This window comes from Coccinella septempunctata, chromosome 5, assembly GCF_907165205.1.
Source record: "Coccinella septempunctata chromosome 5, icCocSept1.1, whole genome shotgun sequence".
In the NCBI taxonomy this organism is placed as follows: Eukaryota; Metazoa; Arthropoda; class Insecta; order Coleoptera; family Coccinellidae; genus Coccinella; species Coccinella septempunctata.
The window spans coordinates 1,009,792-1,037,229 of record NC_058193.1 but is presented as its reverse complement, the minus strand read 5'-3'; the positions used below and the strand labels follow the sequence as shown (position 1 = coordinate 1,037,229).

General features: G+C 36.6%; 1 protein-coding gene across 1 annotated transcript in view; it reads left to right on the top strand.

Moving 5' to 3' along the window:
• The first annotated feature begins 3,792 nt into the window (after positions 1-3,792).
• The window catches only part of LOC123314486 (importin-13), a 66,081-nt gene continuing 42,435 nt past the window's right edge, over positions 3,793-27,438 (top strand). Inside the window, exons 1-7 of the mRNA XM_044899806.1 lie at positions 3,793-4,103; positions 4,157-4,324; positions 4,532-4,684; positions 4,742-4,860; positions 17,887-18,024; positions 18,084-18,279; positions 18,336-18,548. Coding sequence (XP_044755741.1) covers positions 3,951-4,103; positions 4,157-4,324; positions 4,532-4,684; positions 4,742-4,860; positions 17,887-18,024; positions 18,084-18,279; positions 18,336-18,548 — 1,140 coding nt within the window. The 5' untranslated portion in view covers positions 3,793-3,950. The remainder of the gene's footprint in view (positions 4,104-4,156; positions 4,325-4,531; positions 4,685-4,741; positions 4,861-17,886; positions 18,025-18,083; positions 18,280-18,335; positions 18,549-27,438) is intronic.

Below are 27,438 nucleotides of genomic sequence, written 5' to 3'. Positions count from 1 at the left end.
TTGAATTGTATATAGGTGAGCAAAATAAACTGAGTGGTGAGCAAAACGAGGGCATAAAAATCGTAAAAATTCTTTGAGGTGCCCTGCTAGTGTAATGACGCTCAAAATATGGCGATAGGACCAAATATACCTCAATAAAATATTGCTCTGGAAAAAGATAGATGGCGTTAATGTTGAATTTTTTATAAGGGGACAGAATACTATTTTCTTCGAAGTTCGAGAATCCTTTATTAAAAGAATTAGAAAAGGCGTAGAAGTCGGAGGAGGCCACGTAAAACATTTAATTTAAGTTTATTCTTTTTATGTTACATTGTTTTTAATTATGCTTTATCGTCGAAATAAATAAATAAATAAATCGTTACCTCAAATCCCCTTCCGATGCTCTGAACTGTTCAATTGTGTGAAAAAATATATAGTGAAATTATTAGCAAAAAACGAAAAAAAATTGAACTTTAACGCCCTCTATCTTTTTCCACAGCAATATTTTATTGAGGTATGTTTGGTCCTATCGCCATATTTCGGCTCAAACAATCTGCCCTTAGCTTATGTCCCAATGAATCACCCTGTAGATGAGCTCCATGGAACAAAATCGCAATACTTCATATATCAAAATTGAACTTGAGAAAGTTCAAAAAGAGTTGTTACTCTTTGGTATATTAAAAAATCGACTTATAATAGTTAAAACAAAAGATTATAGAGTAGAAAGATAGGAAACGCCCTCATATCTCTAGTACTAAAATCCGACTACATTTTGGCCAGTGAAAACACGCTTGACTATGAGATGGCGCTGAAAACGCACTGTTAATACAGAATAACATTGAACTCTTTCCATAGAGTTCAATGCAGAATAATAACACTTTTTTGTTTTCAAATTGAGAGGCGTGAAATTCGAATTCTATTCCTTGTATTAAATTTCAATATCGACTTTGTTTCGATCAAAAAACGAAGCGAAGCGTTCGAGCGACAAAACAAAAGTATGGTTTTGTTTTGTGATCAGGATGTTAGTTTTCATCTAAACTTTGTTTGGAATCAATTGAAAAACACTGTTGGATGTGCTATATTTTTATTTGCAATTGCAAAAAATTACAAAAATTTAAATTTTTGTAATTTTTTTATGTGTCCTATAGGACACTAAGTATAGGACGAAGACACCTAAGTATATGGTGATCTGCTGTACGTCGAAATTGTTTTATTTCTGTGCAATATAGGTTGTTTTGAATTAATAAACATAGTTGAATTTGTGAAATATACATATGTCAGAAATTAATATTGTAACGTTTTCTTCGCTTGATTAAAACGTCCAACTTATTAAAATTATTTATTTACACTTAATACACTTATAACTCACAAACTAACTATTACACTACTATTTATTTCCACTATTCCACTCTTGTTTATTTCCACTAGTCCACAGATTACAGAGTAGCACTAGTCGCTTGCAGTGTAACTGTACTTGTACTTGCCTACCTAGTACCTGCTTGCTCCTCCGCTGGGCTTACATAGGCGCCGGAAACATTCAAGTACCTTCGCGGTTATTCTAGAAGCTCTCGACCGCTCTGGTTCTCGAAAGGTCCGACCGCAAGGGCCGGACTGGTTACAATATCAACCAATATTCAATATACCTTCATAGCATACACATTCCAGTTACTTACAAATGTAGGTATTATTTATAGAATTTTCAGAACCACCCAAAAAAACCTTACAGAGATATACAAGACCTGTATATCAGTTTCTTAGTGCTTTTTTATGATTTCCTTATGATATGGTCTGTTTATGACACAATATACAAATTGATTAATGAATTAACACAACACTACGATGGCTACCCTCCATACACAACACTCACACCAGGTTTCATAAAAATTTGACTTTCCAAACAACAATTTGACTATTTGACAGTCACTCGGTTCCCAAATGGAAATCAATATAAAACCTCTGCATTTCTGAATATATTGAAAGAGTAGCAATTGAGAATCATTGAATGGACCTATAAAGATCATAATTTCCCCTGTGTAGATTTCTGCCAGTCCGAGTTATGAAATTCCAAACAATGATCAGATGAAAACTAACGTCCTAGTCACTAAACAAAATCATACTTTTGTTTTGACGCTCAGGATGTTTCCTTTTTGGTCTCAACAAAGTCGATATTGAAATCCAATACAAGGAATAGAATTTGAATTTCGCGCCCCTAAATTATAAAACAGAAAACTGTTATTAAAGAGTTGTTCAGCGCCATCTCATTGTCAAATGTGTTTTCACTGGCCAAAACGTAGTCGGCAAAGATTATAGAGTTAACTCTATAAGCTTTGGTAGTCAGTTTTAAGTACTAGAGGTATGAGGGCTTTTCCTATCTTTCTACTCAATAATCTTTGCTCTAAACGTTCCGAAAATTACCATTTTCCTCTCTAGTCCGATTTTTACTACTCTGAGATTGCTCTGAAAGTTCTATACACTGTCTGTAGATTTTTAGGAATAAAGTAAAATGCTTGTTTATATATCTTCTCTTTCGGTACAATATATTTCAGTTTACTTTTAGCCACCAAAGAGGCTATTGTGATAGCGGAACAAGTGTCGTGATTAGAGGCCTTTCTTTTGTGAAAATCATATAGCCTGTTTTAAGTTCAATTATGGACTTTCATCAAGTATGGGCCACATCAATTTAATAGTGCCTTTTTTTTTCTCCGTTGTAATGATTGGCAGTTCTACAGAATGTGTTTTCTAGTAATATCTTAAAAATACCGTGAATATCTTATTTTAATGAAATATAAACAGAGACAGAGAAAGTCAATAAAAGTCGAAAAACTCGAAAATCATAATATTCGCATAAAAACCTAGCTGAATTGAATGAAGAGTTCCAAAATAGAGCAAAAACACGTTTTTATTGTTTTCAAGCACGTTTTCAAAAAATTTTCTGAGTAGAGCCCCAGACCTTCCGATGTAGGGATGTAGTTTGCTTTTCTAGGTAATTTTCAATAAAAGTTTCATGATTTTAGCAAAGAGTGAGAGTTGTTACTCTTTGATTTTAGGTTGATGGATCACTGCCAATTCACAATGATGCGTATGGTCCGTATATACACCACAGAACACGAATATACACATTTGGTAACCGAAAGTTACCAGAGCGGTTACTCTGGTGACTGATATTGAACCAAAGAGGAACTTAATCTTTGATTGAACCAAATTGTCAGGTAGCCCACTTACTAACCAGGGCTGTGGTCCGTATATACACTTTGGTTACTTCTGGTTAGTAAGTGGGCGGTCCGTATATGTCGAATTCCTGACAATTTGGTTCAATATCAGTCACCAGAGTAACCGCTCTGGTAACTTTCGGTTACCAAATGTGTATATACGGACCATACGCCAGAAGTAACCAAAGCACTCTGTAATCTGTGAACCAAAGTGTATATACGGACCAGAGATATAGAATATATCTCTGATACGGACCCAGAGAGATGTTAGTGGTAATGGTAATGTTAAAAGTGAGCTACGGTGTTAACGCTTAAATAATAATAAATTCAAGAAATATTTATCATTATCATCAACATTACGCTTGACATAAACATTGATGTGAACAGTATCGTAGTAGCTCTATTATTTATTATTATTTAAGCGTTTACATTGTAGCTCACCGTTAACCAAAGAGTTGTTACTCTTTGCCGTTAACATTACAATAACCATTAACATCATTGTGAATTGGCAGTCAGTCCATTTTTCTTTGCCTAAGTCTGTGGCAAAGAGAAAGAGTTACTCTTTGTCTGTGGTCTGTGATACTGTGATGGTGTGATGCCGATTTTATTTGTATTCTGTGGTGCAGATCAGATGTTGAACAGAAAACAGTACTCGCTGAGGGTTTCAAAACTAGCATGAAATAAATAAATAAATTCAATTCTAACATGAACTGAAATGTCTGGTAGTAATATTTAAAAATAAGAAACTTGAAATTTCCAGAAATGGATTTTAATGTAGGAAATGTAGAAAAGGCAGTTAATTTGTTTTATAATTCTGATTCATTTGAGCAAAAACACGTTCATGAATGGTTGAATGATCTTCAGAACTCCCCACAAGCTTGGTCTATAGTGTGGGATATTCTAAGTACACCTAGGGTAAGATTGGTATTCTACAGCACTTGAATATTTGAATGTCAATTCACTTGTAGTCTTCGCAAGTTCATTTTTTTGCTGCCTCAACCCTACATTTGAAATTGATGAGAAATTGGGACGAAATACCTGAACCAGAATATGGAAACTTCAAAGAAAATATGCTTAAATTGATAGTCAAATTTGCAACAGGTCCAAAAATTGTTTTGAATCGGTTATGTATAGCGGTAAGTGTTTCTCAAGTTTCATTATCACTTTCACTATTATAGATAATAGTGCATGGTAGTATTATGTACTAAATTCCCAGCTTCAGGATATTCATAAAAATTGCCAAGAAATTGTATTATAGGTTCAAAGATACACAAGTTATCAATAATAATTGGATGAATTTAAAACAGATTATTCTAACTATTAATGATGTTGATATATTTCAGTTTGCATCATTTATAATCCATACTATAACATCATTCTGGAAAACTGCTTTTGAGGATTTGGTGTACAGTTTTCAACCTCAGAATTTACCACAACTTCAGCCAGAAAGAGTTATATGTATTCTCTTAGAAATACTAAATGTAATCCCAGAGGAAGTGAGTAGTTTATATCCCTTTTTCACTCCAAGTAAGACTTAAATCTTCAATTTTCAGTTCAAAACTACTTTATTACCTGCCCAAACAAGAAAAGACAGTCTCACTGCTTTGATTTCTGCAGTTCGAGATATAAACAAATTTTCCCTGATGTGTATACAACCTTCACCAAATGCAGGGTAAGGAAAATTTAATGAAACCCCAGCTTGATTGTACTATTCAGGTGCAAAGTTGAATCCAGTGTAATCTGACAAAATTAGACAGAGCTGGGATTTAACTCTGACTTTTTCATGGCATTCCTTCTTTGCAAACAACATTCAGCCCAGGCACAAATAGAAACGCAGGTTAGTGAGGTGACCTCTCAACTAAAGTGTGACAGTGACTTCTCAGATAGTACATACAGCGCTGGAAAAAGCTGCGTCACCTCACCAACCTGCGTTTCTATTTGCGCCTGGCCTTATTGTTTTGTCTGTTGTAAAAACAGATCAAGATAAGGGTAAGCTACATACTTTTGACTGTGTGAAGAATGGATTTGCGAGATTAATGCTGCATACACTTATCAGAACAACTATCAAACATACGCAAGTTATTACGGACATACCGTTTTACAAAAAAAATTGTAGATTCAGCTGGTTTTCAAAATGAAATGGTATAGCTCCAGTTCCTGACTATTCATTTCTCAATTTCCGGTTTTCTCGAAAATATTTTGAGAACTGCCCATATTTTTTGAAAACTTTATACATTATTAATTCAGATATGTATGAATATAATGATGCTTTTATATTCAAAATTCGAAATCGTAATTCGGAAAATATATCTGTGAGTGTTGTGTATGGTTCAATAAATACCTACTTGATGACAAATGTGATAAAATGGATTAAACTTCAATATTTGGATTAGTGAAAATAAATTTGGATATAGGTTCAGAAGCTCAAAATAAGAGAAGCTTCCATGGAAGTATGTCTGAAAACATTTTGTTGGAAGAGTTACACTACTTCAAAGGAGAAAACTTGGTTATAGATTTATTGAATTCATTCAAAGTAGGACCAACATGAACCAACTATTGTTTCCTGAGCGGAACCGTATACATTCCGGACCGGATTTATTCCTTTTTCAGTTCTGAAAAACAAAATAAGAATTAATTCAGATGCATACTACCCGCTGATATGAATATATATTCTGAAATACATCCTGAATTGGGAGAGTTTTGTTCGCTAGTACCGATAAGCAGAAGTCAAGACATCTTCATCGACTCGAATTTCACTGACTTTCAAAAGAAGATGTCCTAGCGCTGGTCCATTCATTCTGATATTTCTGTACTGAGTATTCGATTCGTTAATTGGTGGTGATTCAGTATTTATTGATGATCCATTCATTCCTATTAGTTCTGAATTTCGTATAAAGAGTCTAGGGCATGGGCAAACTTTTTGAGGGGAGGGCCAGATAAAATGAAAAAATACCTAAGTGGGCCAAAAAAAATGAAAAATACACATTTTTACAAGTGATTAATTTTATTACGTTTTTACATCAAACATGACTTACATCCTAGAAAAGTAAAAAAAAAAATTACAAAAATTAATTATTGTTCGGTAGGATACGAAGGAGTATGTGAAAAATGAAACTGTGATTGAGCTTCTAAGAATTCTGGTAGAAATTGGCAGTGATGATACTAAAAGCTGGTCACTAAAGGTGCCAACAGATTACTCTCACGTGACGTGGGCCCAAGTCATAATGCGCATGATTCAAAAATCTAACATAGGATTTTGGGCGGAAGCGTTAAATTAGTCAGACGTGACGTTGACACGTGTATTCCCACATTCCCACATTGAACGCTTCCGCGCAAAATCCGATGTTAGATTTTTGAATCATGCGCATTATGACATGGGCCCACGTCACGTTAGAGTAATCTGTAGGCACATTTATAGTCGGTTGCTTACGCTGCTATTCATAGTTTCATAGTGGAAAACACCTGTTCACATAACAATATGCAGTTGTTCCCGAGATATTATGATTATTCATTAAATATGCCCACGATACCAGATTCCGTCCGTCATATTTGGTGCTCCTCCCTCCAGTAGTAATGTTGTAAATATTAGTCAAAGGTACTTTGAAGGACGTGATTGTTTGTTTCTTGAAATTTTTAAAAAATGTGTGATATTTTTATTGCTCTCATCAATGAAAATCAAAAGGCCAAAAATACTTCGAATTACACAGACGTTGACAACGCACCAAACGAAAATTTAAATGCTTGATTCGTTACTGACCACCGCGAGCATAATATCATCATCCCAGTAACCGTGCTGTTGACTGCTATAACTCGAGGTCCGAAGACTCCCAAGCAAATCCAAAATAATTTAGTTTAGAATTGAGAAGATTCGAATACTACACCTATGCTAAGGTGCGCGCAAACTTTGCTAAAGTAAAATTAATGGAAATCCAATGATTAGTTCTTAAAGCTCAAAAATTTTCATTTAAAAGGAAACCGTTACTTAATCGATTCAAACTACGCAGAATCGAATAGTTGAATAAATTTTCATGTATTAATCACACTTGAATACTGCCTTCATGTTTGGAGCTCAGCAACAAGCCGTTCGTTGCAACTTTTGGATTCCATGCATCATTACTTGTGTTCTGTGATGCAGTAGTTGGAACATCGAAGGAGATTTGGCGACTTTTGCTTTTTCTGTGGATACTATCTAAAGTCGATCATCTGCGCAGTTACAAGAAATAATGCCAGCAGCAGCCAGATGCACACGCAGTACTAAGGTTGAACCTCGAGCACAACTCTACGCAATTTGAATAACAAATTGGTGGTCGTCTTCGATGTATAATCTTCAACATTTCAAGATGGTAATAAACAGGACGCAACTTACGCTTTGAGACAACTAGGTATTAGGTGACATTGGTTTCCCTTATCTAAGGCAGTCAAACTTGACGCGGGCCGGATTAGACTTTCACGTGGGCCGGACCTGGCCCGCGGGCCGCACTTTGCCCATGCTTAGTCTAGGCCGAACAACGATAGAGTATTCTATTTTCTCTTAAGCTTTTAGTTCGAGTGATTCTTGAAGTTATTTCTATTTAGAGAACGTGTAGAGATAGGCTTATAGCCAGGTTTTATTTTTTCTCGTTCTTTTTTGTTCTTATCGTTTAAGTTGAGGTGCGCCACCTTGAATTTAACCGCTCAACAAGTGGCTAGTGCCAGAACAACCGCTGGAGACAACTTCAGTTCACCGAGACCAGAAGTAAGACGTACTTTTGATGGGGAACCTCTGTTTCAACTTCTTATTATACCTAGTTCTACCACTTCTAGGAGTACGATTTTCTGACTGGCGTGCAAACCCGTTGGAAGCACAAACCAGAGTGGTGAACAATTGTGCACACTTTTCCCTTATCCTAAACAGAGTAGAGAACCGTTTCCCAACGTCTTGCTTTTTTTCCCCAACCCACAATCCCGTAGTTTTGAAACTGAGCCCCGACTTCATTGCCCATTAAGTGTGAGTCTTAGTTCTGGCTGGCAAACGATTCCGTAACACTTCTTTCACTGGTTGTCGCTAACACTCCAGATAACACGGAACTTTGTCTTCGACTCGAAGCCATCAGGGTGGGTTTGCTATTTTCCTCTTAAAAGAATAGATGGCGAGGATACGTCGTTACAATCTAATTTATTCCAATTCTATATTTCGTTCCAAAATTTCCAACAGAGGGTGGAAATTAACGGTTGCAGGAACATCTTTACATTTATTATTCTTCAAGCGACGTTTCGGCTAATAGGTAGCCTTTATCAAGCTAAAATAGACAATGTCAATCATGAGTGTATGGTGTATGAAAAAGATGTTAAATCAATTGAAAAGATAAAGCAATGTCACAGAATCAGAAATCTCAAATAAATACCTGAAAAAACACGAACAACACACTAAAAAGTAGGTAATCAAAAGAGATGCGACTCACCTTCAGAATAAACTATTAAAAGTATCTACATTAAAATACATTCCAACTAGAATATAGTCATAAACTACCAAAACCGAATAATTAGAAAACAAAGCATTCACAATCGATGTGCTGCGATTGAAAGAAAATCATTTAAATAGGCATATAAATTAATCTATCAACAGTCAACAATTTTATCATGACATATGGAGGCGGACAAGTCGGTCCGATACACATACATTCTAAAAACATATATTCCTACTATCATAATTTAATTTTTTCGATCAAACCCAAATATGACGAATTAAGCCCACCCAAGTCTTTCCTATAATTTACAGTATTAGGTGTTCTTTTTATATAAAGCATTTATTTAAAATTCCTTCTGAACCAATTTTTCTCATAGTCTAATATCTCAACTTCTTCAAAATTATTATATGCTTACACGCTCGAGCGTGCGCTGATAATGCTGTTGTCTTTCGAGCACATACAATCCCTCCCTGCATCTTAAATATTGTGACTTTTGTGACCTCATCACAATCATTGCAATTTATTTCGTAAATTAAACCTGACCTTTCTCTATTATAACAGGGTCTTTTAATTTAGTGAAAATCTTGCCCAGAGTGTTATAGCAATTGGGTGAAACATTAGAACAAAATGAACGCATAACTCTCACCAGATCTTGATAGAGTCCCGGTATGCACTAAAGTCTGAACCAACCGGAAGACTGTACAGAAATAAGTTATGTCTTGTCGCTCTGGGATCTTGGACTATTATGACGCTTTTCAAAACATTTTCAGGTTTTAAATCAGCGCTATGTTGTCCGTTCTACGTAAAAGCCTCAGTAATTATGTATTTTATCACATTGTCGAATCACTTCGGAAAATATGAAATCGAAAATATGTGACGAACAAAATTGATGTTTATACAAACTGATTGAAGGCATACCAAATCCACTATTTTGATAGTAAAATAGAAGTGATCAGTTTTTAAAAATATTTATTTTTACTATTGAATTATTGACACATAATATGCAGTAGCTTGAGGAGAGTTAATGTTGGTCATCTCCTCTGGCTAAAAGTTGAAGACGAATATTAAATGCATCTGTAATGGTAGGAAATGGGTATCTCTCGAAGCAATTAACGGATAATTACAAAAATGTTAAATTCTTCAACAAAAATCCACTTTGCAGAAGACAAAATAATTAAAGGAAGTTTCAAGGCAAGAGGAACTTCACGAACGAAAATTTTACATGTTTACATGAATTAACAATTAACAGGACAAATGGCTCGTATTTGTGGCTGTTTATCTTAATACTTCTTCGAAAATCCTGTAGTAACTTTTCGCATTCGTTTACCCTAAAATAAAATTCTCAAATGTCACCACTTTTTTGGGTTTTTCAATAGAAGGAAATTCTTTGTCATACTCTTCATTCACAATCCTTCTGAAGGTGGAAACATTTAGCTTAAGTATTAAGATAAGATAAGATAAGATAATATTTATTTCAGATAAAAGTTACAATGTTACTAAAGTAAACTTTGAAATGAAATTACGTCAAAAAAGAAAAATCAAAAGCACAGAGTCTGCTATCCAGCTGTATTATCCTTCCAATCTTTAGCCGCGTTGAAAAATTCTTCAACATTATAGGGTTCTATGTTGAGCAGCATCTTGTATATTTGTTTCTTATAATTCTTTGGTCTAGTTTCATTCTTTATTGTGTCTGGCATTATGTTGAAATATTTTATACATTTGTATTTGGGTCCTTTCTCTGTAGATGTTCTTCTGTGAATTGGATATTTTAGATTTGTTTTCCTTGTGTTATATATGTTGGATGAGTTCAATTCAAAAAGGTTCTTGTTTTTGAATACAAAAATCAGACATTCCTGTATGTGCATTGCTGTGATAGTCAAAATTCCATTTTCTCTAAATTTTCCTCTGCATGATTCTCTGTATCCCAGTTTGAGAATAATTCGGAGTGCTCTTTTCTGGAGGATGGATATTTGCATTGATTTAGATGCATGGCCATAAAACATGATTCCATACCTTGCTTTTGACTCAAATACCGCATGATAGATGGTTTTCATGGAGAAGTTATCCAGATATCTCGCCAGTACACTTAAAGAGTAGCAGACTGAGGCCAGGCTGCTTCCCAGGTTTGAAATATGTTCCTCCCACCTCAGTGTATCATCCACGTAAATTCCTAAAAACTTCGTGAATGAAGTTAGTTCTTGTGTTCTTGCTGTTATCATAACCTCCTTTGGGGTCTCAAAAGTTGAATGTGTAGACTTGAACAGTATTGCATTAGTTTTCCCTTCATTCATATGCAGTTTATTTTTTAAAAACCATTCTTTGATGTTTTCCACCACTTCTGATGTCCTCTGTATCAATTCATTATATTCTTTTGCTTTGATAAGAATATTTGTGTCATCTGCATAATTTGTCAAAGATGTGAAGTTCTTATTCCTGATACAATCTTCAATATCATTGAGATAGATAATGAATAATAGTGGCCCCAAAATACTTCCTTGTGGTACTCCTAGTTTCAGTTCTTCAGCATCTGATAAAGCTTGCCCTTCAGGTTTCTCTATGTAAACGTATTGTTTTCTATTTTGTAGATATGAATTTATCAGATCAGATGACTTGTCTCTCACCCCAAGTTGTTCCATTTTATGCACTAGATGTTGATGTGATAGGCTATCAAAAGCTTTTGATAGGTCTAGGAAAATGCCCATGGTCAGATCTTTTTCTTCAAATGCCTCCACTATCTCTACTATGAAATCATAAATGGCAGTATTTGTTGATTTTCCTTTAATATAGGCATGTTGTGAGGATGCTAATATATCTTTCTCCAAGAGAAATTCCAGAAGTTGATCTGCAATTATCAATTCAAATATTTTCGAAAAGGATGGTAATATACTAACCGGCCTATAATTAGACATTTCATTAGCATCTCCTTTCTTATAAATCGGTATTACCTTTGCTTCTTTTAATTGCTGTGGGAATATTCCATAGGTTAGCATATTGTTGATAATATATGTTAGTGGTTGAAGTATTAAGTCTATGGAGCTCTTGATAACTCTATTAGAAATACCATCTATGCCACAACTATCTTTATTTTTTAACTTGGAACAAGCCAATAGCACCTCATTTTCAGTTATTTGTCTGAAGATGAGTTTTTCAGTTACACGTTCAATATTATGTGTGAAAGGAACATCCCTCATTCTGTTTATGAGTTCTAATGCCGCTGTAGAGAAATGATGATTGAAATCAGTTGCTATTTGTTTTGGATTTCCCTCTAACCGTATTGACTCTCTGCTTTCCGCTCCTTTGATATCCTTCACACATTGCCATAGACTTTTGCTTTTATTATCTGAAGTAAGTATTTTTCCTTTGTATACTTGGCATTTCTGTTTTCTCAAGATAGAGTCATATTCCCTTTTCACTTTTTTGTATTCCTCATTATAGCTTTGATTGAAAGTCTTGAGGGTATAAAGTATGTCAAGCTTTTTCTTATTATATTATAAGTCGTTTAGATTCAGATGAAACATTATATAAATTTACTTACATTGAATATGTTTGCTACCGCCTGACGTATTGTAGATTTTAGAATATCAGGGTTATCTACTATTTGAATGAATTTTAGATAGCACTTCCTGAAACCTTGTCTTCCCTCTTTTTCAATCAGTTTCGGCATTTTCGTAATATTAATTGATATTAGTTGTGGCAACGGCGTTATGATATTAACGACATTTCATGAGTGCCAACCTTACTCCGTTCTGGTTACAAAAACTTGAGAAAATTATTTCGTGGCCAACCGAGTGCTAAAATAAAAGTGAATGGAGAATATGTATGTTCATTCTAGATTTCTCAACTGTTAAACGGAATGCTTTTCTGTTATTAAAAATATGTGAAAATCATACAAAACATGAATTGCATTAATAGTTAGAGTATATTACTATTTCTTAAAATTTTTTTAATTGCCGAAAATTTCCGCCCCTCAAGCCTTGCCAATACTTTTCTTCTTTTCTATTACCTTCTACATTTTTAGACGATGGGCTGTGGTTACTCTTAAGTTTAGCCGGCTGAAGATATAAGAAACTAACATTAGCAAATCCCCGAAGCTAAACTCAAGTTTAGCCGGCTAATCTTAACTTTATGTTCACACCTATTTTCAGCCGTCACATATATAAACCACCTCATATACCATATAGACTTTTCAGTGATGCTTTCGAATCTATATAGGTAATTCATTGTTGTTGTGTTCAAATGTTTTCTTTGTTGGCGATGTTAATATTAATTTCCTCGAGACAAATTCACCTTCAGTCAGGGACTTTTCTTCAATGCTTTCTTCTATTCGCATGCAGCAACTCATTAGGGAGCGAACTCATATAACAGCTAACTCTGAATCTTTGATCGATGTCATTTTGTGCAATAACAATGCTATATGTAATTGGTTTCACATTCATTTGCCCTTCAGATTTTTCTTACTATGATGCATTGGTTGTGCAATAAAAATTGAAAAGCTTAACGTTGAGCCACGAATTTTCACAATTAGGGATTGTAAAGGTTTTGATGAGAAATTGTTGTTTGATGATATGCCGAGGATAGTTCATACATATGATGTGGATGAAAAGATCAAGCCTCTCATTGAAATTTTGGTCGAACTGCTTCGATAAACTCTCCGAGAGAGATTCGAGTTTCTAAGAGGTATGCGCCGTGGATGACAGATGAGATAAAAACGTCAATGAGAGGTAGGGACAGGCCTGATGAATTGAATGTTTAAGTACTTTCTCAGTTTTGCGAATAGTGATAGCGATTCTTTAGTTATAGACTTTTATAAGAACAATCCTATAGGTTCGGATCAGTTTCGTTTTCGGCTGGTTGATGAGGAAACTGTTCTTTATCCTCTAAAAAAATGTAAGAACAGTGCTCCAGGTTATAACAGTATTTCAATTTCCTTTGTTTAAATTTGCTATCCCTATATCCTCCCTAGCATTGTTAACATTTTCAATTCAATATTGCTAAGTTCAAAGTTTCCCAAGTCGTGGAAGCGTGCACCGGTTGTTCCTATCCCAAAGACAAGTAATTCTAAAGATCTATCTGATCTCAGACCAATAAGCATTTTGTTGGCGTTGTTCAAACTAATCGAAAAGATAATGGCTGTTCCACTTGATGAGTACCTCGACTGTAATAAGATACTTCCTGATGATAAATCTGGTTTTCGATCAGGTTACAGAACCTCTAGTACTCTCTTGATGTAACTGATGATATTTTGCAGTCAATCGATGAATCTAAATGTTCAGCTTTCCTTTTGCTCGACTTCAGTAAAGCTCAGGCATGATACTCTTTTTGCTATACCAATTTATTTTTTAGTATGTGGGGAGTCATATCTCAGTGGTCATTCTCATATTTCTTGGGCCTATACACTATCTTGTACACCAGACAATTTACAAAGTTCATTAATCAATGCAAAGTGTACATGTATGCTGATGATTTCCAACTCTATCTTGATTTCTTCATTGATGAATTGAATATTGCAGTTATCAAACTGAACGAGAAATTGAACCGGCAATGGGATATTGCAAGGAAACATGGTCTGAATCTGAATAGCAATAAATCTTTTACACTCGCTTTCGGCGCCAAGAACAATAAGAGAATTGTTTAAGACAATCTTAAACTGACTATTTCAGATAATGTCATTAGTTTTGTGGCTAGAGCTCGAGACTTGGATTTGGTTTTGGGTAACTCGATGAAATTTCGTGAACATCTAGAGAGAATGATTGCCAAAGCTTATGGGTCTCTGAGAATGTTGTTTATGCCTTCTGCACTTTTCACAAAATAATTTTAAAGAAAAGTCCACCTTATCTCTTCAACAAGCTGAGGTATAGATCTGATGTCCACAACGCCAACATAAGATATAGAAATTTATTGTAATGTCCTCACCACAGAACATAAGTTGGGGGTTTTCATATCCTATTTCAGGTTCCACAAACCTATCTAGTCTTTCTTGGAATACTATGACGTAAAAAAGAATTGAGTGAATATATTATTTTCGAATAATGAAGTTAAAATTTCATCAGATTAAAATTAGTCTATTTCCTGACAAAGCCACCATTTTTTTTTCTTCCACGAGAGTCTGTGTTCTACTTGAATTCGATTTTGGAATTCTTACTGTTGATGATAATTCAACGCCAATGAAAAATGACTATGAATTAGTAAGGAACTTCTCGATAATACGCTACACTTTTACGGCCAATGTCTCCAATATCTCTAATAACTGATAAGCGCTTCAGTCTTCTCGACGCTGCTGCTCGTAAATTTTGAGTTTTGTCTGAAGCGTAGCAGCAAGATCCCATTACATATCCCTGATGCCCTTTTCGCCGTTGTCATGCTGTCGATCTGATTGGAATAGAGCGATCCCCGCCACTATTTCGTTTCATTCGGCGGTAACGCAGATTTGAACAAATCGTGATACACTCCCAACGTCCAGCGTATTCAATTCAAAAATCTCATTAGGTTCTCCAGAGACTTGTTGTGGACGCTTCGAGTTTCTGATATAGTGTGCCAACTATCGCCTAAATTATTGCAATATCTGAATAATTCGCTACATTTCTCCTTGCCTGTCATCAACACTGCGCAAAAAAATTAACGCACATGCTGAAAATCTCAATTTTAATGAAAGTTAACTCTACATTGACTTTATAACTTATTTTTTATGTTCTCTCGGGAAGGTTTTGAACGAAACAAGATACATTAAATGGAAGAAAAATTCAGGATTTCACTGTATCTTATGTGAAAGAAGAGAAATGAACAATTTTCAAAATACTGAAATGCTGATAAGTGATTTGATACTTGGTATTTCCACCCCTTGCGTTAATTACAGCTCGACAACGACGGTTCATACTCAAAATGAGTGATCTTAAAATGTTAGGATCTAATCCTTCCCAGATTTCTCCGAGTTGGATTCCTAAGTCATTAAAAGTAGCTGGATGATCAGAATATCAGAAATTTTCTGTTTTGGCCAAAAATCTAGGATATTTGCGTAGTTCTTATCTTAATCGAATATGAATGCCAGAAATATATCTTCTGATTTTTTCTTAGCCGTGCAGTGGTGTCTGAATGACAAATTGAAAATTTGGACTTTCCTTTTTCATATTTGAAAGTCACAGTATAGCTTCCAATTTTTGTTCATAGAGTTCTTCATCACCGGAACATTCAATAGGTATCTGAAGAATAGGTAGTTACAGGGTACTGAGCAATTTCCTCATTCAAAGTACTCGTATTTCAGAAATACTTTTTCAAGTGGGTTGTACTTTCACATCAATTTGTAATAATGTATAGCAAGTTCCAAAATAATTGAAATACATATATATCTATTTATAGGGTGTTCTGCAAACTTCGTGTTAAACATTCAACACTTTTCGCACCTTACAAAAACCAAGAATTATCGAATTAATTATTTGTGTAGGGATGTCCAGTTTTATAAAGATTAAAATTTTCAATATATTTCATAAGAACAGTCTCCAATAATAATCATTAAAAATACAAATAGCAGTCACTGGTCAACCCTTGGAACATGAATACATGGATTGGACATTGACGTGCTATGAATATATTTGTTGTGGTACAAACATATAGCTCCTACCTTTTCATGTGGAAAATTGATGTGACAACGATGTCAGATTCAACTATCTCAATTGTGATTGGCGACATTAAGCATATTTTTTATGTTCTCTCGGGAAGGTTTTGAACGAAACAAGAGACATTAAATCTAAGAAAAATTCAGGATTTCACCGAATCTTATGTGAAAGAAAAGAAATGAACAATTTTCAAAATACTGAAATGCTGATAAGTGATTTAATACTTGGTATTTCCACCCCTTGCGTTAATTACAGCTCGGCAACGACGGTTCATACCCAAAATGAGTGATCTTAAAATGTTAGGATCTAATCCTTTCCAGGTTTCTCCGAGTTGGATTCCTAAGTCATTAAGAGTAGCTGGATGATTTTCTGAACTTCTCAGCCTTCTATTGAGGTTGTCCCAAACCTGCTCAATCGGATTGAAATCTGGACTTCTTGCTGGCCATTCCATTCGAGAGACTTCAACCTCTTCAAGGTACTCCTGAACGATGCGCGCACGATGGGGTCTGGCATTATCGTCTTTAAAAATGAAATTTTCACCAATGTATCAAGCAAATGGCACTTCATGCTCTTCAAGAATGTTCCTTATATACTTATCAGCATTCATAGCTCCATTATCAACGACCACTAGGCCTGTGCGAGCAGTCAAAGATATTCTACCCCATACCATAATCGATCCTCCCCCGAAACCAGTACTATTCAGGAAATTGCACTGAGCATATCTTTCATGTGGACGTCTGTATACAAGGGAACGTCGATCACAATGGTAGAGGTAGAATCTAGACTTAACTGTGAAGAGAACTCTTTCCCAATCGGCCTCTTCCCAATGGATATGCTCTCTCGCAAAATCCAAACGCGCCCTTCGATGGGTTGGGGTAAGAGCTGGGCCTCTTGCCGCGACACGAGGCCTTAAATCATATTCTCTGAGGCGATTTCTTATTGTCTGAGTGCTAATTTGCACCTCATGAGTTTGCTCAAGCTGAATTTGAAGGAGGCGAGCGGTTGCAAACCGTTGTCTCAACGAAGAAACTCTCAAGTAACGTTCTTAAATGGCAGTTGTTACCCGTGGTCTACCCTGTCCTGGTCTTCGGACATTCATATCTGTCTCCCTGAATCGCTGCAACATTCTGGACACACTTGTATGGGAAACTCCAAACCTTTCTGCAATTCTTGTGTATGTCCACCCTTCTTCTCGCAAAACTACCGCTTGGGCACATTCCTCTTGGGTCAAATTGCGTGTTTCGCGTTGCATAGCGATCGAGTGTAGAAAATCAAACGAAAGAAAAACTATTGATCACTAGAATTGATCGAGAACAACTGATTTTAGAATGGAGCCAATACATTCAAATCTGATAATATCATCTTTTTTTATTCCTGCTGGGAAAAAACATCAGTATTGAAGAAAACCGTTGGAAGTGGATAACATATGCATGCATAATTCTGATAAAAATAATTATCATTGAATACACCTTCAGTTGTAAAATAAATTTGAGATTTCCATAATGTGCGTTAATTTTTTTGCGCAGTGTATAATAGGAGTATCCATAATCAGAATTTTTTACTCATTATGCCATTCACACTTTTGATTCATCTGTATTATTAAGGGCTTACTGTAAAATGCAGTAATTATACTAATTACAGATTCACAAATGCAAACACATCTGTGTACCTATGGGCGACGCGATGCATCTATAATTGGATCCAACTAGGTTCACTGAATGTTGAGGAGTGTCAAACTATATCAGAAGTTTTAACTGATCTTATATGTTTCATATATTGGTAAATATATGTGATTTTCAATTTAGAATGGTAAATTTGTTAACAAATCTCTATTCAAGGAATAGAAGCGATCCTGATGGTTTAACAACTGAAGAGACAGACTTGATAGAAATGTGTTCTGATGTATTTATTGTGATATTGCAGCGTCCAAATGTTCATAAACATAGGAATCTGATTATGAAGATATGTATAGACTTCCTTTATAAATGTAGGAAAATATTAGAAGTTGAAGGTTCAAAAGAAGATTTTAATGAGGTAGGAAAATCTGAGGGAGAATTGTATTGAATTTTCAAATGATATTTATTTTATAGGACATGCTTTTACGCCTGTATGATGTTATAACAAGCCTAGCTGATGGACATACTAAAATTTTCCTTAACAATTTGTTATCCGAAGATAAGGATGAACAGAAACTGAGCTGTGATTTATTCAAATGTGTTCTAGATTGCGTAAATCTTCCAGGAGTATACTCAGTGCACGAAAACATTAGCAATTTAAGTTTTGGAACTTTGTATACTATTCAGGTAATTACAACTTCTATTTGAAATAAGTTAGTTATAAGAGAACTCATAAACCTTATGAAGAAGACCTGTTCCTCAATGTTTTTTTGAAAATTTTCAATCCGTTGTTTCTCAAAGTTTGCAATTGAATCTTAGTGTTTTTCATGATTTCTGTATCACAATAATAGAAGGTGATATCTACTTTTCCTTATTCAACTCCAGAACAAATAAAAAAAGTAGGTGGTAACACCTTTTGAGAAATTACATGATAACTTATCCAAGTTTCAAGTGGGGTACAGATGTGTTTGGGCTTCTTTAGTAATACGCTGAACAATTTAATTTAATCAAATTTGTACTGCGCGAAATTATTTTTAATGTATGTATATATATTCTTCAGAATGCCAGCAATACATTTTTAGTTATAAAACAATATAGCATGTGTATGAGTTCTAGCAGAGGTTAGTGTGACGGGGTACCATACAATTCGGCGTATGGTAGGTACATGAGCTTAGGAAAAAAACCTTAGTAGAAAAACCCTGTCTCCCCGTTAGCTGTGTAGTGATGACAAATTTGTTTACAGAATAAGCTTTTAATTCTATATCCTCTCCCCATCTCGAAATTATGTCTGAAACAAGAAACCAGAGTAGAATACGAGAAAGAAAAAGTAAATAATACAGCCTTTATCAAACTGATTCGTAGACTTGATGATGATTAAGAAAAAAATAATTGATCATAGGTACATAACTTGTTCTTCAATTGCACTCTGCGTCAAAAATTCTCTGTTGATTTTGGTGAAGGATCACTCTCGTCGTCAGAAATCCCTTCTGTATTGAAATTAATAATATTACAAATATTGCTTTTCACCGGTAAGGCCTTTCGACCAGGTGATTATTTTTCTGTTCTTTAGTTGTTCGAGGAACGCGACAGGACCCTTATATTGGTCTCCCATATCTCCCATAGACATATCACTGGTCATTCAATAGAAAATAGGCAAAAACGAGAAAGTTATTCAAAAAACTTTCTCTTCATTTGTGATTCTATATTAATAAAAGTGTATCTTGAGCGAACTATAATTCAATCGATAGACATATCACTGGTCATTCAATAGAAAATAGGCAAAAACGAGAAAGTTATTAAAAAAACTTTCTCTTCATTTGTGATTCTATATTAATAAAAGTGTATCTTGAGCGAACTATAATTCAATCGATGGAGAATATTATTGATGACTGTTTTGTGATATATGACTGCTTAACTTATTCAAAGTGCTTAGAAAGCTTAAAGAGTATTATTTGAAATCAATTACTAATTACAGAGGCTAGAACAGTTATTATTATTATTATTATTATTATAATCGATGATTTCTTCATTGGTGATATTCGTATTTCGCTTTGAGTTTTGTAGATACTGAAGTAACATTGCATTATTTATTGCCTTTTACTTACGAAAAAAACGGTTAAATTTTGATGAAAAATTATGAAATACGAAACTTTCATTGTCCGATGAACTATTTGACAGTAAATTTATTTGAAGGAATTTCTAGGAACATATTCGTTCGAGTCAGGAGAGGAAACGATCAGTTTCTAAACCATATCTCTGTAGATAACACAAAAACCACTCTGTAGTGGTTTTTGTGTTATCGTCTTTTCTCACGAAAAAAGTAAGTAGGTACGCGATAATTGTGTTTTCTATTTAGAATTCGTCCTTGATCACCATAAAATTTGTTGTGAAGAGCTGTTTTGATTTGTTCATAATGCCTAGATTGAGAAAGCAATAATGGTTTCAACATCTCAGCGGGTTTGATAGGGGGCGAATAGTGGATTTACCCAAGGCTTGTTTTTCCTTTAGAGAAAGACACAAGGATGCACAGGATGCACAGAATACGGTAGTATTAACTGTTGGTATGGAATCGAGAAGGCCGTATACGAAGAGCTGAAGGTACAGGACGTACTAGAATGATCCTACTTCAAAATCGCCGCATTAGGCTTTTGATTCTACTGTACCGCTTCACTTCCACAAGGTCAATTGCAGATCATGGCAGATCAATTACAGTGCCAATTACTTCGCTGGATCAGAAGTTTTAGACTTAACTCATACCGTTCTTAGTTTGCCCTACCTCTCATTCCTAGGCACAGAAGTAATCGACTGGCTTGGTGCAGAGAACGCCTGACGCCTGAACTGTGACCAGGACTAAAATAACATTATCTTCACTGATTAATCCAGATTATTTTCGGGTATATTATGACCGTGCAAGGGTGGGAAAGACGAGATCATCAGCTTTTTGCGGAAAGATATGTGTACCACTCTATCTGAATGATGGTATGCGGGCTATTGGACACCTTTGGTATTTATCAGAGCATCATGACCGCTGATCGTTTAATCCAAGTGGTGGCGGAACTACATTTTCTGCTTTATATTCTGATCGGTCCTACTCTCTTTATCCAACAAGATAACGCACCATCACACATAACCAGAATGACGTTGGCTCATTTTGAAGATAATTAAGTTTTATTATAGCGTTAAAGATTATTTTCTACGATCTGTTAATTGCCCCCCTTACAGGGGTGTAAGGGGAAAGGATGCGTTTTATAGCCTCTCCTCTCAAATGCCAACCTCACCTACTCGCGGTGCACCCTGTTCTTACGAACGAGGCTCTGGCGACCGAACATGAGCGGTATAACTCTGTTTCCCACAATTACGTAGCCTAAACATTGGCTTGAGCAGGAAATGGCTCTCTGCGTTGCTAAAGTTACGTCTCAGACCTTGTCGTCTCAGGATACCTGTGCCACAAGATAATCTAGTCGTAGCCGCAACCAAAGTTGCACTGACAGCGTTACCAGTGCAGCTTTTGAACACCTTCTAACGCAGCTCCTACAAAAAGATGGATCAGTCGAACAGGACAAAATTCGTATCCGGAGGTAAAATACCCTCCCATTCGGATCTCCGGGGGAGGGTGCCTGAGCGAGTGAATCATCGAACAAACACCAATGAAAAGCACATAGCTTTTGCAGCATGGAACGTCAGAACCTTGCTAGACAACCCCAAGGCCGACCGACCAGAGAGGCGTACTGCCCTAATCGATAAGGAACTGCAACGAACATCCATTGCAATAGTTGCTTTAAGCGAAACACGCTTTTCGGACGAAGGTAGCTTGGTAGAACAAGCGTATACTTTTTTCTGGAAAGGCTTGCCGGAAGGCGAAATCAGACAACATGGCGTAGGCTTTGCCATTAGAAACGACCTGGCCGCCAAACTTACCGAAAATCCAGTTGGTATCTCAGAACGTTTAATGACCCTACGTTTTCCTGCAGCGAATAACACGTTTGTGAACATCATTGCAGTATACGCACCCACTTTGAACTCCTCTGACAACTTAAAGGACACTTTTTACGAAACACTCGTTGCTACATTAAGTAAAATCCCAAAACGGGAACGAATTATTCTCCTTGGAGACTTCAACGCTAGAGTGGGCAGAGGTCAAGACTCAAAACTATGGCCGGGAATAATAGGGAAACACGGCACAGACAGCATCAATTCGAATGGAGAACGTCTGCTGGCTCTTTGTGCAGAACACAATCTGTGTATAACGAACACCTATTTTATTACGAGACCCAATTCAAGGGGGACCTGGCGCCACCCGCGCTCAGGGCATTGGCATACCCTCGACTATGTGATCGTGAGAAGGAAAGATCTGAAAGAGGTGTTGGTCACTAAACCCAGAGCAGATCTGGAGTGCTGGACTGATCATAGGCTGGTAATCTCGAGAATGAAAATCTCAATGCGCCCAAAATACCAACGCAAGCCGAAGTATCTAAGAGAGCGCCTTCAAATATCCAAACTACAAAACCCTTCTACAAAGGACAGATTCACAGCTGCCGTCAAAGATAGCCTAACACCACCGGATTATAACGACGACATTGAGACTCATTGGCTCCGTTTCAAGTCATCCCTTACAAATACAGCGAAAGAAATACTGGGCACAGAACGCTCCCGAAAATCCCCAGACTGGTTTGCCGACAGCGAAACTCATATCGCACCCCTTTTGGACGCAAAACACAAAGCGATGAAAACCGCAATTAACAAGCCTGGCGATGTTGCAGCCCAAATAGGTTTCATAAACATAAAACGCGAGGTCCGTCAAAAAATAAGAAAAATCAAGGACAGCTGGTGGAAAGAAAAAGCTAGGGAAATACAAGCTTACGCCGATAACCATGACTACAGGCGTTTTTTCGAAGCTATTAAAACTGTTTACGGTCCAAGCAGAAAAGCTAGCTTTCCTATAAGAGATGCTCATGGAGCTATTCTAACTGATGATAGAAAAATTCTCGAAAGATGGAAGGAGCATTACTCACAGGTCTTGAATCAAAATAACGACTCGGATTTATCCATTTTAGACCTGCTTCCCGCGTATAGTCCGATGACATCGCTTGATGACGAAATTTCAATGTCGGAAATCATAAGCGCGATTAAAAATATGAAAAATGATAAGTCACCTGGTCTAGACGGCATTCCGGCGGAGATATTCAAAGCCTTGGATGAGGACATTGTCAATAGTCTCCTAATACTATTCCGCAAGATCTGGGAACAGGGAGATGTGCCACAAGACCTCAGAGACGCTTTAGTTATTAACCTCTATAAGAACAAAGGCGATACGTCGAATTGCAACAATTACAGGGGCATATCGTTGCTTAATGTGGCCAGTAAAATTCTCTCGAAGATTATGGCTAATCGTCTGGTTCCACTCTTAGAGAAGCTTTTACCTGAATCCCAGTGCGGCTTTCGACCAAATCGAGGTACGGTGGACCTAATTTTTACACTGCGACAGCTACAAGAAAAGGCCCGTGAACAACAATCAAGGATTTATACAGCCTTCATCGATTTAAGCAAGGCATTCGACTCGGTGAATCGGAGAGCGCTCTGGAAAATCATGGCACGTCTAGGAGTACCCGAAAAATTCCTGGCAGTGTGTAAAAGCCTTCATACCAACAACACCGCTAGAATACAGCATAATGGCTCTACAACCGACCATTTCTCAACCAACTCTGGAATAAAACAAGGCTGCGTATTAGCGCCTTTACTGTTCAATATTTTCGCCATAGCTGTATCGATAATTGCTGACATGAGCATGCCCGTAAGAGGTGTTGGGATAAGATTCAGATTTGATGGAGGCCTGTTTAACCTGAAGCGCCTCAGAGCAAAAACCCGTACCAAGTTTATCACGGAACTTCAATATGCAGACGACTGTTCACTCATCGCTAGCAGCTCAGAGGATCTACAGATAATGATGGACACCTATAAACATATATACGAAGCTTTAGGCCTTAGACTCAATATTGACAAGACCAAAATCCTGGTAAGTCCACCAGAAAGCCTTCAAACAGATATCAGCCTGGACAATGAAACTCTAGAACAGGTCGAGCAGTTCAAATACTTGGGAAGCTTCATAAATACTAGGGCTAACCTTGACACGGAAATACACAACCGTATCAATTCGGCATCACGGGCATTCTGGAAGCTGAAGGACAGAGTGTTCCAAAATCACGACCTCAATCTGAAGACCAAGACAGCTGTTTACAGAGCAGTGGTCCTCCCAACGCTTCTTTACGGAAGCGAAAGCTGGACTCCCTACAGGCGACATATTAAACAGCTTGAACAGACGCAGCAACGTCATCTAAGACAGATAATGCACATCAGATGGTTCCACAAAGTTTCGAATGCAGAAGTCTTGCAGCGCGCGAGTTGTACAACAATTGAGACTCAAGTAACGAGGGCCCGACTCAGATGGAGCGGCCACATTCTGAGGATGCAAGACACAAGACTCCCCAAAATAGCTCTATACGGTGAACTCACTGAGGGAGCCCGGAAACCAGGAGGCCAGTATAAGCGGTTTAAGGATACACTACATCAATCCCTAAAATCAGTTAATGCTAATCATAACTGGGAACAACTAGCGTTAGACAGGTCACAGTGGAGGTCTTTGGTCCACAGTTATAATGGAGAATCGAGAAGGATACAGCGGCGGCCAGATCTGGTTGGAGACTATCCATGCCCTGAGTGTGGAAGGATCTGCAGGTCACGGTTGGGTCTCTTTAGTCACAGGAGGGCACACAATCGCAACTAGCACTAAGAAGTTACAAGTCTGTTCGAATTTTTTTTTTTTTTTTTCTTCTTCTTCTTTTTGTAGATTTATTTCCGGTAACGGGATACAGCAATGAATGAATGCTCTGTGATCCTTCCGGAAGGATTAATGAAGTGACTTTACCCTTGCGGCTTTCACAGTCCTCTCCAGAGGAGCATTCACTCATCCCAGCTATCTCAGATATCAACAGGATTAAGCTCTGCTGGAGCACTTTCCAAGTTTTCGAGCTCATTGTGGTGGTCGCTCCTCGGTTTCCTGATGTCGATCGGGTCTTCCTCTTCCCCTTGTCTCTAGTTTTCGTTGGCTTCCTGATCTCTTGTCGAAGTGGATGGTGTTCTCTTCCATGTTCTGCATTCCCCAGAAACTTGCGTACCGTTATCGCCGTCCCCATGGCGCTTTCTGCATGACTCTATACATGGTTTCGTCCAATTCAAGTTTCTTCAGATTCTCTGTCAGTTTCTTCGGTATCAGGCCTGTTGATGAAATGACAATGGGTATGGTCTTGATATCTTTCAACTTCCATTGTCTCCTGGTTGGTTCCTCTGTATTTATAAATTTTTTCGATGTGCCTATCTAGTAGGTTGTTGTTTTTTGGAATCGCCACGTCGATGAACAGTGCTCTATTCTAATCTTATTCAGTAATGAGGTCAGGTCTATTGTGGGTTATTTTCCGGTCTGTGAGAACCGTGCGATCCCAGTAGAGCTTGTGATGATCATTTTCCAATGCAGAATCTGGATGGTAATTGTAATGGGGAAGCTTTTGTGATCTTAGAAGTTGGTATTTTATAGCCAATTCTTGGTGTAAAATCTTGACAACAGCATCATGTCTACTTTTGTACTTCGTGCCTGCGAACTTCTCGCATCCCTCGGTGATGTGCAGGATGGTTTCATGTGTCGCACAGCCATAACGACAGCTATCGTCCGCCACTGAGGTATCCTTGAATCCTTGACGATATATTTCAAATAGTTCCTTGTACGGTCTTTTATGAATGATTTCCTTAAAATCTCTGTTCAAATTAATCGAACGAAACAGGCAACTCTTTCCACCTAATTGATAGAGAAAATCGAGATCAGTATCGTAAGGTACAATTGTAATAAATTGATTCCAGCATGTTCTGTCCAAAAAAAACCTTTGTGCAAAGCAAAAAAAAAAAATACCAAAAAAAATGCAACAAAAATTCAGAAAAAACATCTAATCAATTAAGGAAAGATTGCCAAAAAAAACTTTTCGGCATTGAGAAACAGAAAAATTTCAGTTTAGGAAATGATTACAAAAAAATTTCAGATATCTGAGGAAATAATGATTTCAGAAAACAATGGCAAATTAAATCATCAAGTAGATAATGAGTTAATCAAATTAGTTTTCTCAATCGACCAGACACTGTAAGATCGAAACTTCCTGGTAATTGAAAGAAAAAAAATATAGGTTTTTTGCACTGAGAATTACTGAAATCGATAATTATGCAAATCAATGATATAAGAAAATAATTACTATTTCATATTCAACTATTGAATAAGGAAAATTTGAGAATACTCAAGCAAATGAAGCACTGAGATAAATTAGGAAAATTAGCCAGGAAAATCGATACTATATCTGCTCACTAAAAAACACCAGTAAAATCTACCCTGAATTCTCTCATTCATCTCAATTAACATGTTTTTTCAAAATCGCGAACACCCGATTTCAATCGAAGAATCTTTCGTAGCTTCCGATGCGGCCGCGCACCAGGTGCTCGGATGCCGATCAGTGGCGTCACATTCAATGGAACGATTATAACGTTACAGATGATAGTTAGAGAACGTTAGAGATGATGAACAAATTGAACCTACCCTTCACAACGTATTGTTGGAAGATCAAATGCAAATTGTTGCTAGTGCAGTTTTTGTGAGATCAGACGATAACATAAAAACCGATCTGTAATTAGGGTTGAAAATATTTTCGTTTCTCATCTTGAGCTCAACAAACACAGAGTGGGCCATTGAAAATTATTTGAACGAACTCGGATACGTCGATTTTTTATTCCAGGCGGACAACTAAAATCAAATTCAAAACTGTTTCGCTTCAACCCTTAATGTTACAACCCTAATCCCTGGGTTTTGAACACAGAACATACCCACCTTGACTTACTTTATGGTTTTGAATGAGGAAGATGGGGTTCCTACACACCAACGCGGTACAGCGGGAACGGGAACGACGCGGAATCTTCTTCATCGGATGAGGAATCCGTTTCAATATCAATCGATTTTTTTTTCGCCGAAAACACAAAATAATCGTCACGTTAGTGCTTACTTCACGCTTTGGTGTGAAAAAAACTTTCCCGCTTCCCGTGTGTGGAATGTTCACTATTTCCTTAATCTTTTTAGGGTTTTCACTCCCAATCTCTGAAACAAAATCAATTGAAAAATGAAATGTTTCAGAGATTGGGAGTGAAAACCCTAAAAAGATTAAAGAAATAGTAAAGATTCCACACACTAAAAGAGTTTTTAAACCAGAACACGTGTTTCGCTATCACAATAGCATCTTCAGATGGGTGAAGGGAAACTCAAAATATTTGGTATCGAATAAAAAAATATAAGAAAGCATTTGACTCTACTCCTCAAAATCTGGAGGGGGAATGTTAGCTTCCGGAACATTCGGAGCAATTGGGAATATAAATATTATTTTGAAAATTTTATTGATTCAGACATGTTAACGAAATGACCAATTCTGCACAAAATTTAAATTTGAACATTCAATCAAAAACGAATTGATTGAATGGAAAAAAATCATAATAAAAA